The sequence below is a fragment of the Miniopterus natalensis genome, chromosome 2 (genome assembly GCF_054644295.1).
Source record: "Miniopterus natalensis isolate mMinNat1 chromosome 2, mMinNat1.hap1, whole genome shotgun sequence".
NCBI lineage: Eukaryota > Metazoa > Chordata > Mammalia > Chiroptera > Miniopteridae > Miniopterus > Miniopterus natalensis.
Genome location: NC_142082.1, coordinates 100,595,051 through 100,613,841, shown reverse-complemented (window position 1 = coordinate 100,613,841; position 18,791 = coordinate 100,595,051). Strand labels below are relative to the sequence as shown.

At 40.8% G+C, this 18,791-nt stretch overlaps 1 protein-coding gene across 1 annotated transcript in view; it reads right to left on the bottom strand.

Moving 5' to 3' along the window:
• The window catches only part of FLT1 (fms related receptor tyrosine kinase 1), a 178,788-nt gene that overhangs the window by 125,753 nt on the left and 34,244 nt on the right, over positions 1 to 18,791 (bottom strand). Inside the window, exon 4 of the mRNA XM_016209446.2 lies at positions 3,019 to 3,143. Coding sequence (XP_016064932.2) covers positions 3,019 to 3,143 — 125 coding nt within the window. The remainder of the gene's footprint in view (positions 1 to 3,018; positions 3,144 to 18,791) is intronic.

Sequence of the window (18,791 nt, the reverse complement as noted above, 5' to 3'; positions counted from 1 at the left end):
CTGGGGCTGTCAGGTTATTCTCATGAATGTCTTTATCTGGAGCTGTTAACAAGCTGTAACTTGTCCTCCTATTTCGCATGATTCACTAGAGGTGACAGTCTTTAAAGGACTAGATCCTTCCAGATCCTCCAAGATTCAGAGCATTCCCTGGGTTGTCATTCTGAGAAGCCCAAGGGCACTGACTGCTTCTGGAGGGGAAACCCCGCCCTGGCAAGCTGAGGCTGAGGTGGCTGGAGGCACTGTGATGGGTGGAGTGCCCTCTAATTCTTCAAAGTGTTCTCAAGCACAGTGAGTCCAAGCAGAAGAGAAGAATCCAGGATCTGATTCTCTCCTTATGCCTTCTTCTAGGCCCTAAGGACTTCATTTTTAAGGACTACAGTATAAACAGTCTGCCTTGGGATTAGACGTTAGAAAGGGTCATTGCTCTACAGAGGGGCCCGGCCAAATTCCCCTGATGCCAGGTTGCCAGCCCAGGTTCAGAGGCAGTACCTACCCTCTGACTGCCACTATTGTTTGTCCCAACTTGGAAAAGGGAAAAACATGAGATTACCTTACCACCGGAGATTATAAAGGAAAGGCCAAACTGCCGGGAAGAAGTTTAGAATCTTTTCTATCTTCTTTTAATAGTACAACTTACATCACTCTATCCATTTATCATTTGTTTATATTGCTTGTTGAAGGAGCTGATCTGGTTGGGATTTGTGGTCCTGGGGCTGAATTTCTATCCCAGAGTCACTGGTGCCTCTCTCCCAGTGAATGTGTCTGGGTATGCAAATATGTTACCTGAGTGTTACTTGGGTTTGAAATGAATCACATTCTGTTTATGAAGAACTGAAAGACACTGATGGGTGGATGCCTTGCATTCAGTGGGGAAAAACAACTTTCTCTTCTAACTTAGTGCAAACTATTAAGGGAAAAATTCAGAAAAATTTAAGTAGGTATTGAAATCATGATGCTTTAAAAATATGTGAAAACAAGCATGTCCTGAGTCTGAAAGATGGAGTTGCTGATGATGTTCCTCAGCACAGCTTAAAAACACAGTAACATCTCCTCTAAAGTGTTTAGCTTGTTCCAATCTATCCATGACTGCCACCAGTAGGATTTCATTGGCAAGTAACTTTACTTCTAGCTGACAAGAGCTAAAATTGCAAAAGACTATGTAGCTCCTCAGCTGCAGCAGCAGCTGCACATGTTATAGAGGCAGGTGGATGGGGGCTTTAAAAGAAAGGACTGCCAGGGAGGCCTGTCTCCAGCAGGCATGGGAAAAGGAGAGGGAGGGGACGGCAAATTGGAAGAAAAGGCAAGGGAAAGGCCTATATTAATTTCATGTCAGCATACATATGTAATAGGTTATAGTATTTTCAATATGTGCCAAACCAGAATTCCTGTTACAACTTTGTGCTCTCTTCCCTACCCCCTCATAGATTTTAGGTAGAAAAACAGAGTAAATAAACTCCCCCGCCCCAAATTTTTTTACGTGTGTGAATTTGTGAATGTTTCTTGCAACAGAGCTGCATTAGGGCAAAAAATAGGGAGCTTGCATGAAACAAAGAAGTTTTATATTAATCACATAGCAATTAACCTATCAGACTGAGAGGAGTAATGACTTGCTATTGAAAACATAACTTGATAATAATCAATTAATGAGTATTAAACTGCTAGATTAAATAATAAAAATGCTAACCCTTGATTAGGGCTTACCCTGCACCTGGCATTGTTCTAAGTGCTTTCCATCGACGACCTCACTTAGCATTCCTAACAACCATGGGAGGTGGGCGCTGCTGTAATTGCTCCCATCTCTACAATGAGGACACTGAGGTAGACAGAGCGTCGATTACTTGCCAGCTTGTCCAGCAGGTAAGTGCAGGGTGGTAAGAAGCCATGCAGGGGCTCCTGGGCCTCTGCTCTCAACCATACTGAGCTTCCTCCTGTGCAAACTAGGCAATCACAGAAGAGCAGCAAGAGCACGGGGAAGTCAGGATACGGGTTCTAGCGCCCAGTATGACCTGGGAGGCCCCCTACTCCCTGGGAACCTCAGGTTCTTTCTTCAGCCAATGGAGTTAGACTCCTATGCTCTTCCCGGCTCTGACATACGAGGATTTTATATTTCCTGGTAATGATACACAGATGTAATAGGACCCAAACCTGTCTCTGATGGACTGTACTGAGGGCTTAAATTGACAACACAGGAGAGTGAATGCAAAGAAAGAAGACAGGGGGACACCGCATCACATTTCAGTGTCCAGGGTCCATAGGCAATACTGAAAATCACTCTAAACTTCTCCAAATGGCCCCACACACATCCTGAGCAGCTACTATGTGGTGGGACAGCCGTAACTTTTTCTCTTAAAGCTCCAAGCTCTCAGGAGTCACTAGGTTTTCATTTTAGGAGCGTCCATTGACTTCTTAGTCTTAGTGTATTCCTAGCAGGACTGTCACAGTTTAGCTTGTGATTTTATTAAATTCTACCCTAAATCTTTTTTCTTATTCTCATGAAAAATTTACAAGATAATAGGAAGAAAAATCTCATTTATAACATTCTTTCCCCTCTAAGAGGCTAAGTTTGGATGCCCAGCAGGAGCAAAGCCCTTTGTTACCAGGTACAAAAACTCAGCCCAAAGCTGGGTGCTCTGGAGAGCCAGCCCGCCCCACCCATCGCTCTGCTTTAGCAAGTCTGGATTCACCGCTCTGCCAGGCTACTCATTTGTGTAAGCAATAGAACTGCTATTTCTCGCATTTGCAGACACTTGAATTTGTGGCAAATACAAAGGTTTTCATGATTTTAGTTCTATCATTAGTCACTGATTTATGCTTAAGGCATTATCACTTTATCCCATTTAAATACACGCACGGGTATAACTTCTAGCCCTCATGCTTTATGGTAAAGGATGTGATTAAAAAACCCACCGGGAAGCCCAAATGTCTGTAAGGAAATTAGTCCGTGGGTAAAAAATATCAAAAATTCATTATGTTCATTTGCAGTAAAAATATTCTGAGACTAGCATAGCTCAACTTTACCTTTTTTAAAGTAACAGTGATGTTGGGTGACGTAACCCGGCAGGGAACGACGAGATCCCTTCCTTCAGTCATATATATCGTTTTAGGTATTTCACTGTGCATCTCTAAGAAGGGTCTCCCTGTATCTGAATGAGAAGAAAATGGAGAAATATACACACACACATATATATATAAATGATTATATGACAAACATCTAGCCCCTGTGCTGGCGGGGCAACATGGACACTGCCACAGTGTATCATTCCCCGCCATGTAACCCGGACATTCCCATTCTTATCCCTGAATTTGGCTCTCCATGTTCTGCCCAGAAGAAGAAGCTTCTTAATAAAACGGAATTGCTTATTCAGATCTCTGCCTGCCATTAGATTGCTCTCTTGGCCTAAAATGCAATTGTGACAGAGGGAGTGGGTGTGTATAGACCACTCTGGGGAAAAGCCACAAGAATGCAAGTGAGAGAGAATGGAGACTATTCTGCATAAACTCCTCACTACAGCTATGCTAAGTGCCTCAGGAAGCCCCTCCAGAGCCTTTGTAAGAAGTCACAGGAAGTTGCAATGATCACTTGTCTTTGGAGCACATGTGACACAGACAGAGGGGTGGGAAGGTGTCCAGTTGAAGGGGTTAGCATTTGAATGACTAAAGATTTGAATGACAAAGATTAGGGCAGGGGAGAGGCTGGAGAAGCAATGGTGAGCACTGCAGTCATTCCATGCCTTCAGTAGGTCTGTGTCTCTGGCATGCACCACTTCCCTGTTAACAGAAAATATGAGCAGATGCAGGTGAAGAGGTCAGGGAAGGGCTTTAAATCGGCACCAATATACTACCCTTTAAAGTATGGCATTTGGCCAATCTCAGAGGCCATTAGGATTCAAGCCACCTGTTCCAACTTCTCTGTAATTCTGGGGATAAGAATAAGCAGTAGATCCTATTAAAAAAGTCCTCACATGTAACAGGCCTTTGCCCTTGGAAACCCATTGACATTGATCTCTTCAGGGTTACTGTGTTCACATCTTCTCCCCTCAGTTTCAGCCTGATGGAACGAAGTCCTATGTTAACTCTCGGTCTGTACCCGAAGGAACTAATTACGCCTCCACCTGCTTGCTGGAGCTGAGGAAGCTCATTCTGGATGCTGGGTGGAGAATGAATTTGGAGAAACAAGAGTAGTAAAGTAGGCAATGGTTGCCTAGACTCAACAGTGGCTCCAGAGATTGTTATGAGTTGACCTGTTTTCCCCTCAAAGTAATATGTGTAAGTCTTAACCCCCAGTACTTCAGAATGTGACATCATTTGGGTCAAATAGAGTTATTTCTGATGTAATTACTTCAGTTACTTAAGGTGGGTCCCTGGTCCAATATTACTAGTGTCGTTATAAAAAGATGGCCACTTGAAGACGGACATACAGGGGAGAATGCCATGTGAAGACAAAGGCAGAGACTGGAATGATGAAGCTTTAAGTCAAGGAATGTCCAGGACGGCCAGCAACCACTAGAAGTTCAGAAGAAGCATAGAAGGATGCTCCCCTTCAGGTTTCAGGGGAACAAAGATCTGCTGACACCTTGATTTCAGACCTCTAGTTTCTAGAATGTGAGACAATAAACCCCTGTAATTTTAAGCCAAAAAAAGGGGGCCATTGCTGACACTGTTGTCACCTGTTGAGGATGGGATGGTTTGAAACACACTAGAGAGGGCCCTAGAGAGACCCTATCATCACAGCCCACCTTGTATGCCCCTAGGTGCCTAAATAATCCCTACTCATCCCCTGGGAAGCCTTGCAGGCCAGCCCCTTCCTTATACCCTTTTTGCCCCAGCCTATCTTAGGAGTTTTCACAACACCCCCAGCATTCCCCTATTGCAACGCTTCACACACTGACACTGAACTGGCAGTTTACTTCTCTGGCTACACATTGGATGACAAACTCCTAGAGGAGAGGAAATAGAGGAAAAATTGCCTAATGTGTATTAAATGAATGAATGAATGAGCCAATAAATGAATGAAGGGCTGTCCAATCCCATTATAGATGAGAAAACAGAGGTGTAAACAAATGAAATGAGTTGTGTGGACATGAATAGCCAGGCCTGGAGGCCAGTTTCTCCCTTGGGGCTGGAACTCCAGACTTCTTTCCACGGAGGGCTCCCCCACAGGAAAGGCTGTAGGTGGTAATTGTTTTTCAGAGATGGGTCTAGTTTTTGCATGTTCCAGAGAAAATATGTGGCATGTGACACTATCTAGACTTAGAGGAATTCTGAGAAGAAAACGAGGCAGGGCAGCTTAAGGACAGGGCATTCCAGAAATGGAGAGTCAAAGGGAGGCAACAGATCATGGTGATTAAGAGCACACACTGGACAACCTGGGACTGAATTCTGGCTCTGCCCCTTACTAGTTGTGAGACCTCAAGCAAATCATTTTACCCTCTGTGCCTCACACATAAAATGTACTTCAAAGAGGTCAGAAGGAGGCTTGCGTGAGTTAATATATGCTAAGTGCTTAGAATGGTACCTGGCACATGGTTAGTACTATGTATGTGTTAGCTGTTACTTCTCTTCATATTATTATGAGAAATTTGAACTTATGGAGAGAGGGGGGTTAGGATATATAAAAATCACAAATTATACTCATGATCTTGACTATTAAAAATATAAATATATATTCATATAATGGCACCAAAAAAAAAAAAAAAAAGACAAAAATATATACACTAAAATGTTAATGATGATCTTTGAGTAGTGGCTTTATGAGTTATTTTCTCATTTACCTTCTTCTGTATTTGTCAGGTTTTCTAAAATGACTGTGTATTATTTTATAATAACATTTTAAAAAGATTTTTTATTGATTTTTAGAGAGAGAAGGGAAAGGGAGAGAGAGAAAGAAATATCCATGTGAGAGAAACATTGATTGGTGGCCTCCTGCACGCCCTCTACTGGGGATGAAGCTCACAACTAGGCATGTGCCCTGACAGGGAATCAAACCAGCAGCCTTCCGGTGTACAAGATGACTGATGCCCAACCAACTGAACCACATTGGCTGGGTCTCTAATAACATTTTTAATTACTTGAAGAAAACTACAAAATTTGCATTTGATTTAGTTTGGCCCAATATAAGAGAATGAGACATTAACTATCAAAGTTTATAGTTATATGTCTGTTAGGAAAGCTCAGTGTGTGTAGTAGCATATGCACTATGCAGAGAGGAAACGCTAATTAACAGGGACAAAGATTCATTATCAGCACGAAATTCCTCCCCTAAATAAAGCTGCTGAGCTAGACAATCGGGTGGAGACTATTGGGATTTGATCATTCCTTTCCTTCCTCCCGTGAGTCTATATTTTGTCTCCTTTGTGAGTCCCAAGGTAAACACAAACACCAGGAAATGGGTTAATTCATGTAACTAAACCATAAATCCTTCATATTAAATTTACTGTCTCCTTAAGCAACCATTTTCAACCAAGGACACTGGCATAAAATTCCTGCAGGAAAGAGTAAACATCAGTGTAGTCACTACTAGACTAATGAATGCCAATCCCAAATGAGCACAGAAGTCGTTCATTCAGTGTGCCTTTGGGTTTCTTCTTTCTCTATGTCACTTTGGATCCCCTAAACACTTGAATTTTACTACAGCTATTGTCCTTTAAAAGCCAATAGCAATTTCAGCACTGGGCCCACTGCAATTCTGTTCAAAGATGTCGGAACCAATGAGTTGTGTCCATCCTCACACAATTCAAAACACATCATTTGTATCACACCTACAGTGGCATTATAAATCCACTGTCTTTGCAAATGAGCTCATGACTGTAGAGACATACACACACACAAACAATATCCTCTGGGCTTATTAATAGTATACTTCCTCTGCAGTTTGCTTCAAGGAAGGGCTAAGAATGACATGTTAGAATTACAAACATTTTTTGTTTTGTAGGACTATAGATACAGAAGAGGTCACGGTTCCATTAATATCACCAGTAAAACCACTTACTATTCCCATAGGACACATTTGTCTTTGTCACAAAATTAAAAATGACTTCCAAACCCAGCCACCACTGCAGTGTGGTTTCCTGAGACCAAATTGGCTAGTTGTTGAAAGAGTGAGGAAGAGCTACTCCAAAGATTGCCAGTGCCCTGGCAGCGCAGACACACTGTCACCGGGGACTCATGCCAACACACAGTTGGGTAGAGGTCACGCCACCCTCCCCTCTCTGAACTCTTGGAGCTCAAAGCAGTGACAGGAAACTGGCACAGAACATGAGGTTTTCTCATCCAATGGGAGTATCTGGGCTGTCATCCTTCAAAACAAGTGGACTCAGGCACACGGAAAGATCAAACAGGGACCCTTCCTCAGAATGGCATTACATTTATTTTTTAAAAATGTTTTCTTTCTTCCTTTTGAAATCTGTAATCACTTTGGTACATTAGGGCACACAGACAGAGGCCCCAGTGTGCCATCCTCACTCTACTCCATTTCCCACTGGCATCGCCTCAGAGTTCTACTGGTTTCAGAGCAAGTGAATGACCTAAAGAATTCAGGGAGCTTTTCTGACTTGAGGGGTTGAAGAGTAAATATCTTGTTTACTAGCATTTGGGTGTTTTTTAATCTTTATCTGAGGATGTGTTTTTTTATTTTAATCTTTATTGAGAGAGAGAGGAAAATGTCAATTGGCGTCTCCTGCTCCCTGACCTAGGTATGTTTCTTGACTAGGAATTGAACCCGAAAACTTTTGGTGTATGGGGCAATGCTCCAACTAACTGAGCCACCCACCCAAGGCACTAGCACTTGTTTATTCCTATGATTTTTATATATGTTTCCTGATTTCCTTTCCCTTTAATTTCATTTTACTTAACTTTGGCTTGTGGTCATGTGGATTCCTAGTTATTTAAAAGAGGGTATGATTTAAATTTATTGAGGATGAAGTGAAGAAGACAAGGAACTGATTAAGCAATCCCATGAATAAAGTCCTATTTAGACACAAGGGTTTTCCCATCACGCAGGTCTTTGTGTTGTAGATTGTAGCTAGTGCTCAAGGAGAGTTTGCTGACTGGTGAAATATTTCATTTGAAATGTGAGCCACATAAGGTGATAAGAAGCAACTTCTTCACTGGCTTACCCTGGCCATCAAAACCTTTGAGAATGCAAAACAGAGCTTTGGTGCAACCACAAGAAAGCTGAAGTAGCTATACTAATATTTGATAAGATAGACTTTGAAACTAGAAATGTTACTAGTTATAAAGAGGGACATTTTATTATAATAATAGGGTCAATCAACCAGGAAGATATAATAATTATAAACATATATGCAACTTAGAGCACCAAAATACATGAGAGAAATGAAGATAGAAATAGACAATTTAACAATAACAGAAGATTATAGTATCCCACTCTCAATAATGGGTAGAACAACTAGACAGAAGATCAAAATGGAAGTAGAGAAGTTGAACAACACTAATAACCACCATGACCTAACTGACATCTATAGAATGCTCCACCCATCACAGCAGGATATGCATTCTTCTCAAATGCACATGGAACATTCTCTAGGATAAACTATAGGTTAGGCCATAAAACAAACCTCAGTAAATTTAAAGGGATTGAAATAATGCAAAGTATGTTCTCCAACTACAGTGAAAATGAGAAATTAATAACAGAAAGAAACTTGGGAAATTCACAAATATGCGGAAATTAAACAACATACTCCTAAATAACTAATGAATCAAAAAAGAAATCAAAAGGGAAATTAAAATACTTTGAGATGAATGAAAATGAAGACACAACACACCAAAACTTATGGGATGAAACTAAAACAATGTTTAGAAGGAAATTTACAGCTGTGTGCCTAGATTGAAAAAGGAGAAAGACCTCAAATCAATATCTTAATCTTCCACTTTAGAATTCTATGTAAAGAACAGAAAACTAAAACTAAAGGAAGCAGGAGGGAGGAAATAAAAGATTAGAGTGGAAATTAATGAAGTAGAGAACAGGAAAACAATAGAGAAAAAGCCATGAAACCAAAAGCTAGTTCTTTGAAGAGGTAAGCACTCGACAAACCTTTGGCCAGGCAAGACAAGGGAAAAAGAGGGAAGACAAATGAATAAAATCAGAAATGAAACAGTAGACTTTGCTACCATCGTTATTAAAATAAAAAGTCTTATAAAGGAATATTCTAATTGTATGCCAACAAATAGATAACAGATGAAATGGGCAAGTTCCTAGAGAAACGTAAAACTAACTCAATAAGAAACAGACAACTCAAATAAAGCTATAGGTGAAAAGACTGAATTAGTAATAAAACTGCCCACAAAGTAATCAACTGCCCACAAAGAAAAGTCCAGACCCAGATGGCAAGTGAATTCTATCAAAGAACTAATATCAATTCTCCACAAACTTTTCTAAAAAATAAAACAGAAGCGAAAACTGCCCAGTTCTTTCTATGAGGCCATTATTACCCCGATACCAAAACCAAAGACATCACAAGGAAACTACAGATCAACAACTATTATGAATGTGGATGCAAAAAAGCTCAACAAAATACTAGCAAACTGAATATATAAAAATAATTATATGCTATGACCAAGTGGAATTTGTTCGGGAATGCAAAAACTGGTTTATCATCCAAAACTCAATTAATGTCACTAATATAGCACATCAATAGAATAAAATACAAACACCACAAGATCATTTTATTAGATGTAGAAGAAGCATTTGACAACATTCAAACTCCCTTCATAATAAAAACACTCAACAAACTGAGAATAGAAGGAAACTTCCTCAACTTGATAAAGGGCATCTACAAAAAAATTAACAGCTAACATCATACTTAATGATGAAATACTGGACACTTTCCCCTAAGGTTAGGAACAAGATAAGGTTGTCTATTTTTTCCAATTCTATTCAACATCATACTAGAGGTACAATAGTTATTATAAATAACACTACAATAAACATTCTAGCCAGTGCAATTAGGCAAGAAAAATAAAAGGCATCCAGATTTGAAAGGAAAAAGTAAAATTTTCTCTATTCAGATGATATGATTTTGTATATAGAAAATCCTAAGGAACCCACTAAAAAACTATTAGAGCTATTAAATTGGTTCAGCAAAATTGCAGGATCCAAGATCAATGTACAAAATTGAATTCTGTTTTAATATATTTGTAATGAACAATCTGAAAATAAAATTAAGAAAACATTTCCATTTACAATAGCATCAAAAAGAATAAAGTAGGAATATATTTAACAAAAGAAGTATAGAATTTACACTTTGAACATTAAAAAAAAAATTGTGAAAAGAAACTAAAGATCTGAATAAATGAAAATTTAAAAAAATTGTGAAAAGAAACTAAAGATCTGAATAAATAAATAAAAAATCCAATGTTCATGGGTTACAAAAGTTATTATTGTTAAGATGATCTATAAGATTCTATGCAGCTTGCTCTATAAATTACATGCCATTCTTAACAGAATCCCAGCTGATTTCTTTGTAGAAATTGACAAGCTGATTCTAAAATTTAGAATAGCAAGGAACCAGATAGCCAAAACAATTTTGAAAAAGGAAAACAAAGTTGGAGGACTTACACTTCTCAATTTCAAAAGTTATCACTAAAACCATAAACAAAAGTGATTAGGACAGTGTGGTACTGGCATGAAGAGAGACAGATTGGTCAGTGGATTGGAACTAAGAGTCTAGTAATAAGCCCGTGAGTCTATGGTCGGTTGATTTTCCATAAGGTTGCCAAGACCATTCAATGGGGAAAGAACAGTCTTTTCAACAAATGCTTCTGGAGCAACGCCACAAAATAATGGAGTTGGATCTTCACATCACACACAAATATTAACCCCAAATGGATCAAAGACCTACATGTAAGAGCTAAAACTGTAAAAGTCTTAAAAGAAACCAAAGAGGTAATTCTTCAGATCTGAGATTTGGCATTGGATTCTCATATATGATATAAGCAACGAAAGAAAAAAAACAACAACAGCATGAGTCATCAGGGAAATGCAAATCAAAACCAGAATGAGATACTGCTTCATACCCATCAGGATGACCAGAATAAAACAGACACAATAACAAGTGTTGGCAAGGAGGTGGAAGAATTGGAACCCTCATACACTGCTGGTTTTTGTAAAATGGTGCAGTGAATTTGGAAGAGAGTTTGGCAGTTCTTCAAATGATTAAACATATGACCCAGCAATTCCTCACTTAGGTATCTACCCAACAGGGTGAAAACTTACGTCTACACAAAAACATTTAAATGGAAGTTTATTGCAGGACTCTCCATAATAGCCAAAAGGTGGAAACTACTCAAATGTCCATGTACTGATAAATGGATAGCTGAAATGTAGATCCACAGTGGAATATTATTCAGCAACAAAAAGAAACGAAGTACTGATAATGGTACAGCATGGACTAACCTCTAAACATCATGCTGAATGAAAGAAGCTAACGCATATTTATGCATTTTATTTAATACTAAAAAGCCACATATTTTATTATTTTATTTATATGAAAAATCCAGAACAGGCAAATCTATATGGACAGAGAGTAGATTGGTGGTGGCTTATGGCTGAAAACTATGGGGGGATAAAGGGTGATAGCTAAAGAGTATAGGAACTCTTTTTGAGATAATGTAATGTTCTAAGACTGACTATGGTGATGGTTGCATATATCTGTCAATATACTAAAAACAATTGTACACTTTAAATAAATTGTATGGTATGTGAATTATATTTAAAAATCTTATTTTGAAGAAAACAGAACTTTGGGCTCTTTCTTAGATGTGGTGACCCACTGTTTTCTGAGCTGGAATAGTTCTTGGAGGTCATCTAGTACGGACCTTATGGGTCCTTGCAACTTACGGGTCCTTACAACTTTTCTCTCCCACTCCCCTCTGCATCCCTGTGGGCCACTCACAAAAAGTGGGATTTTCCCCTGTGACAAAGCCATCCTGATTGTAAATATATCCTTCTGTTCCCCTTGGCAGCCCCAGGTCAGCGGAGAACATAGTGAAGTATCTCTGTCTTCATTTACATGGGAAGTTACTTGACTGATGTGTCTGAGTATTATCGTCCACACAGAGTATACAATTAAATATTTCCTAGTGAGTTATCCTGATTATTCACATGAATATCATAAAACCTCAATTGTAATTTACCACTGTCACCACTGGTGGTGAATCAGTATCCAGATTCAAAAGTGAACAATCCCATGACAGCTCACCTAGGAATATCAGTTGCCAGTTTCTGCCATCTGGACAGCTAGCTTACACAATATTTCTATTAGAGCAAGGTAAACAGAGAAAAGTCATTATGTTTCAAACTCAAGATGCTATCCTAAATGGAAAAAAAAATTAAAATATATTATTTGTGTGGTATAAAATAAGAAATTCCTCTTTCTAAAAAAGCCATTTCCCAACTACCTACCTATCCTCAAAAGAGAAACATGTAGTTTCGCCTTGCCTCACTTTGAAGGAGCATTGCTCACTTATAACAGAGGACTGGATAACAAAGGAAGAAGAAAGGACAAGGGTCAGGGAGGAGAGAGGAGAACAGAGTTGATGGGCCACCCTCTCTCTGTCCTCTTGCATCTTCTATGAAGTTGCTCCTTGAAATGTGTGTGGCTAGCAGCAGGTGACCAGGGTGATCAATCATCTCAACCAAGTGTCCAGCATAGGCTGGACACATGGCACACAGTCAGCTGATGTTTATGGAAAAGATATCAGATGAGGCAAAAAAGAGAAAGAAGAGAAATTAGGACATATCATGTAGCCAGCACTGTGCATAAAGCACAGTCCATTAACTCAAGGTCCTTACAGTCCAGCTGTATAGTCAACACACGCACCTCCCCCACACAGACATGTTCATGTTGATTAGAGGAAAAGTCAAGTACTAAGTTCTGCTTTGAAAGAGAACAGGGACTGCATTTTTAAAAACTTATAGCTCAGATCTAAAGAAGTTAGTTGAAGATCTAAATGAGAGCGGAGTACTGGGTAGACAGTAGGCTTGACTTAGACCATAAGATCAGGGCAGGCAAAGGAGATCTCAGGATTTCCACACTTCCTAGAACTTGCTCCCTGGGGGTTCACATAAAGCTGTTTAGTTGATTTCTCTGTTCACCAAGTGAATGACCTCAGTCATATCTTCATCTCAATCACGTAAAGCATCTCAAAAGGAAAGAGAGAAAAAGAGAAAGGCAGGAAGGAAAGAAGAAAAGCGGAAGGAGGAGGGAAGGGAAGAAAGAAGAAGAGGAGATGGAGAGATAGATGGATGGAAAGAAGGAAGGGAGGGAGGGAGGCAAAGAGGGAGGGAGGGAAGGAGGAAGTAAAGGAAAGAGAAAGGAAAGAAAAAAGCAAGGGGCTCTGATGGACTACTATAACTTTTTCCTTCTACTGCCAAGATTTTGGCCATGTCCCAAGTCCTATTATTCCCAGCTCTATCTCTGAATCATAAAATTGTAAAACTGTTAAGGGACTTTTAAGATGCCCTAACATTGCCTCTGATAGAAGAGGAAACTGAGGCACACAGAGGAGAGACCTTCCCATAAGCACAGGAATGATATTAATGGCTGAGCCAGAACTGAATTCCAGTTTTCTGATCCTAGCCCATTCTCTCTCCACCACACCAAAATCTGGTCCTAAACCCCCTGAATGACTTGGGAATGACAACTACACCAGTGGGAGAACTTGTAGCCCAGAGATAGGGTTAATGTGAGACCTGACAGAACTGAGAAATATGAAGCAACAGATTGATAAGTAATTCTCACACTTAAATCAAGCTTGAGTCATTGGGCCTCTGCTTAGCTCTCTCTGATATAAGGTGCTGGGGACTCTTGGGGGGTCTCTGAAAACACCTCAGAGCCAAGAGCACTCAAACCAGAGAAAGTCCTATTTTATGGAGACTAGAGATAAAATGCCTTCCAAGGACACAATTATCCTCAAGTGCAGGGGCTTGGTCAGACTCCTCTCTAGTCGGGACACAGGTTCTCCTAGAGAGCAGTCTCCACACTGCCTGTCAGGAGAACATCCCCTCCAGAGTGTGAGCAGTGGGGAGTGAGGAGCCAGGGATCTGTTGAGGTCCTGCACTGACGCCAGTTCCACCGTGGGACTATGGGGCTCAACTTCCCATGTAGAAAATGCGACAGGCACTTTCCTGCTCCTGAACTTGTGATTTATGTGTATTCACTAAAATATTCACATGAGCGCAGCACAATGACATCCCTCTGGAGGCCCAGCAAGGAAGGCGAATGAGTGGAGCAGCAGGATGTGAAGTAGTAAGAGTGGTGGCAGTTGAGAATGTGGGGGCTGTGACGAAGGGGCAACCCTGCGTGCTGCAGCCAGTTGTTGCCAAGTGGGAATTTGGGCCAATGTGAACGGAGTTTCTAATCTTTAAGACAAATTTTTATGTGAACTCCTCCAGTTATAAATACTGACAGCCAAAAGCACTTTGTCTGCCAATCAAAATGTATGTTAGCTGAATCTGGCCCGAACACTTTCAGTTTGCAACCCTCCACTGTGCCCCACCCCTCCCCCCTCCATTTTATTCTGCACACCCCTCCCCCCTCCATTTTATTCTGCACACAAAGCTCGGAGGAAGTTGGCTTGGAAGCCCAGGCAAGGTCATGTTGGAAGGAGCAGGGGCTTTGGAGTCAAACTGGGTCCTAATCTTGACTTAATAATTTACAAAGTATGCACCCTTGAATGTGGTATGGAATTTTTCCAACTTTTCTGTAAAAGAAACTGATAAGAGAATTTATCCCATTGGGTTGTTGGAATGAAATGAGATGACTTATGTAATGAACCTGAGCCAGATATCAATAAATGATAGTGACACACATCAGGCCTTCATCAAATCTGGACAATGAGAGGGCCTGGGGCCCATCTTGCCCAGCCCACCAAGGGAGCACCTGTCCTGTGCTGGATTACTTAGACACACGAGGAACTCACCATCTCCCAAGACAGTTATTCCCCAAATTTTGGATAGCTTTACATGTTAGAATGCATTTCCTTACAAGCTGCAATCTGCCTGTCTTAACTTCTTTCATTCTTAGATAGTAGTTCTGCTATCTGGGATTATAAAGATGAGGCTTAACCTCTTGCTCACCTAAGAAAACTTTGAAGGAGACCATCACAGTCATATTTCCTATTTTCCCACTCAATTCTTTCCCCCTTTAGATTCAACACTTCGGTTCCTTCCATTGTCCCTTGCCAATGAAAATAAATCATCAAATTATTTTATGGTCACAAAGCCATAAGGCAGGTACCCACTTTACAGATGATGAAAACAAAGTTGAGAGGGTTAATTTGCTTGTATTTCCTGTTTCCATGGTTCCTCTTGAAGTGTGAACTGAACAGTGGGACTGGCAACCCCTGTATTCTGAATACCACAAATTTATTAGCGTAGCCCAAGACCTGATTCACTTTCTTGGTGAACGTGTAGTCAATTGAAAGTCTGAAATTTTTCTCACGAGGGCTGTCTCAGCCACAGCCTCCCCGTTAGTGTAACAGTAAACACACACAGTGCACACTGCAGGCCAAACACTAAAACCAACGGTTTTAGATATAGGAGTTGCACTCCTGACTATGAGAGGTGGTTAAGAGAAAACTTTTCTCTACCGTGTACTAGTTATATGACCTATACGTACTATTTATATGACTAGTTCTATGGGCAATTTCTGTGAAAAGGAGGTAAAAATGACAGTGTTACTTCATAGGGTTGTTGTGAGAATGAAACTTAATGTATGCAAAGTGCTTAGAACAGCGTCCAGCACAGAGCAAGACCTGAGTGTTAGTCATCATTCTTATGAAGGAATTTGTACCAACGCCCAGCATGTATTGAAACAGGGATTTGAACCTACTTTGAACCCAGGTCACATTGTTTCAGCTATAGCTTATTAATTGATTTGTGATGAAGGAAGGAAGGGAGGCATGTTTCTGCTGCCGTGGGCACCGACCTTGAATAGCACAATGAGTGTGCGAAGAGGACTGCCAAGGTAGCCCAGCAAAAATGCCTCACGTGACAAAACAATGAAAATTTGAACTAGTAAGGGAAAACAAGCGTGTCGGAAGTGCAAGGGCCATAAAGACCAAAACAGATCACCTCTTTGTCTCCAGGCAGGGTAGGCACTTCGTTATCATTGTTCAAGAAAGATATAAAAAGTCGGAAACGTAAAGCCTCTTCAGCTAACGGGGCTTTCTCCTGAAAAAGTCCCTTGCTCATTTTTCTTAAAAGATTACTTGAGGCAGATTTTAAAAAGTCCTTTAAACCGTAATGTTCTGAGGTACTGTTTTTCACATTTCTTGCTTGTAGAGGGAATATGAGAAGATATGGTCAATTTTATTGCCTTTGGACTTCACTGCCATCTTGAGATTTTGTACTTCTACTGAAATCATTAACTTTTCAAAGTCTTAAGTTATGTCCAAATGGCTCATTTGAGACTATATGTTCATTCAGATTATTTTTGAGTATTTATGTAGTTGTCTTCAATGTCTGGTTATATACAACTGTGTGCTTGCTAGCAAAACTTAGCAATGTGGCTTCCGAGAACTAGCATGTCAAAATTTCCTGGTATGGAGCCTAGGGAGTGTCAGGAAATGCTGTCACTTGAAGGAATGGCCTGGAAGTTTGGCAGGTACCTTCAAGTGCTAAGGATGACATTCCTAGGAACATGCTAGGTGAACACAAGGTCAGGGACAGGGGCTATGGAAAGAAGATGCAGCACTCCTGACTGCTAACAAAGCCACTAACAGGAGTGGCTTCTGTCCCAATCACATGTAAGTGCTTTCTACAGTCAAAGTCCATTGGTGTCTAATGACAAACATGTTTCTAGAAGGGAAATGTGAAATGGCAGGTCTTAAAGATATCAAGAATGTCTTCCTCAAATGTTCATGTATCTGGAAAGGAGAATGGGTAAGAGTTAAGTCACTCTTGTCTAAACTCTAGCCATGTGGTTCTAATCAGCTGTCCCCCAGTGATGGATAGAACGGATAATTTCCTTCATGCTTCGGCCCTAAAGGGAGCACAGAGCCAGGCTGTAGAGCAGCGTGCGATTCCAATCAACAGTGTCGTCAGTGTATATTCTAACCCCTAGAAATGTTTGTTTCCTCTTTTATACAACTTCATCAAAATAAAAAGAAAGTCCAGCAAAACCTGACCTAGTACTAGATTTCTGATGAAGCTATATGCAGAGGCAGGCCAGAAAATTCCTAGGAATTCTTAACAGAAGATCATTTGAAGTAGAATTCAGCAAATGCAAGTCAGCCTTGGACTGCTGCCATTTTAGGAAACCTGGGTTTCGGACATGTCTCAGTCCAGAGGCTGAGTCCAAACTTCTAAACTTTGTGAACCCCAACGTGCCCGTCTGTCTGCTGAGCAAGTACATCAGGCAATGATGTGAGAAGGATAACAAACAGGATCGCCACCCAGCCTGTCCGCATTTGCCGTTTCCAGGTAACGCAAGGTGACTGGGAAGTTTTCTCCTCGACGGCTACAGGCTCAGGTGGTTCCTAGGGTAGGAATCTTAGACAGTCCTTGAGACCAAAGCTTTGGAAACCAATTCTTACTGAAAGATTCACGTCAGAATAAACACGAGTTTCAGAAAATAAATGGAAGGAGCCAGGTGTTAGGGACAGAGGTGATGTGAGGAAGGGAGGTGTGGGAGCTCAGTGGAATGGCAGAGGGAGCGTAAATGAGCACAAGCTGAAAACTGACCTTCAGATCTGGAGAAGAGGCTATTGGGGGCGTAAATGGAGATGGAAGGACACTTGACTGGGGGTGGTAAACATACAATATACAGATGATGCATTATAGAGTTGTACCCCTGAAACACATATAATTATATTAACCAATGTCACCCCAATAAGTTCAATAAAAAATAAAAGTAAGTTTAAAAATAAATAAAATAAATCTGGAGAAGACTCTAGATATTAACCAAGCAATAGTAAATAATGTCATAAATTTGCTAAGAAATCCAGGCCTAAAGTATTTTAAACTTGGTTTCTTAATTTTTTCTTCCTAAAACATATAAACTGTTTTAGCCTGTCTTCCCTCAGAGAATTTTGATGAACAGAACCAATATTTTCTTTTTAAAGTTTTTCTCATAAAATCATGGTCATAAAAATATGATTCCACTGAAGTGTATTTGGAGGCTTTGAAGTGCGCTCAGCCTCGCGGCCCTGCCTGTGTGTCACAGCCCATCCTCACTGAGTGTGGCTGTCAGAAGCAGCAAGACCTCCTTGCAGTTCAGGTTGGAGGGCTGACATCCTTTGTGCATTCCCACCTCACACAGGCTGTGATTACCCCAGGAGACAGTGGCAGTTGCTCCTCTCCATCCATGTCCCTGCTTCTAATGGCGGTGCTGATGGGACTTCCCACACCCGTGTGGCAAAATGGGCAACAAACACCAGCTGCTCAGCCAGCACCCAGCTAAGTAACGTCGACAAGCATGTCATGTGTGCCCCACAGAGCGTCAGACCTGGGTGGGAATCTACTGCAAGGCGGTGTTGTGCGAGGACGTCCAGGCGCACAGAACCCTGATGGTGGCAGTGTTCAGGATGATTGGAGGAGCTCTCCACACTCCCTGGAAAGATCCACTTTTGAACAATAGCTATTCTTTAAAAAAGTTAAACCTGTGCATTTAAAAATCTATTATAAGTCATGGTCCTAGAAATTGACCAGGGGACTCCAAAATGATAAGATCCCATATTTTTGCTTTTTGTGCCTCCCACACAACAGACAGGGCCTTGCAAAGAGCAGGCGTGCAGCCCATGCCCGCACACAGGCTCCGCCTGCCGACGCA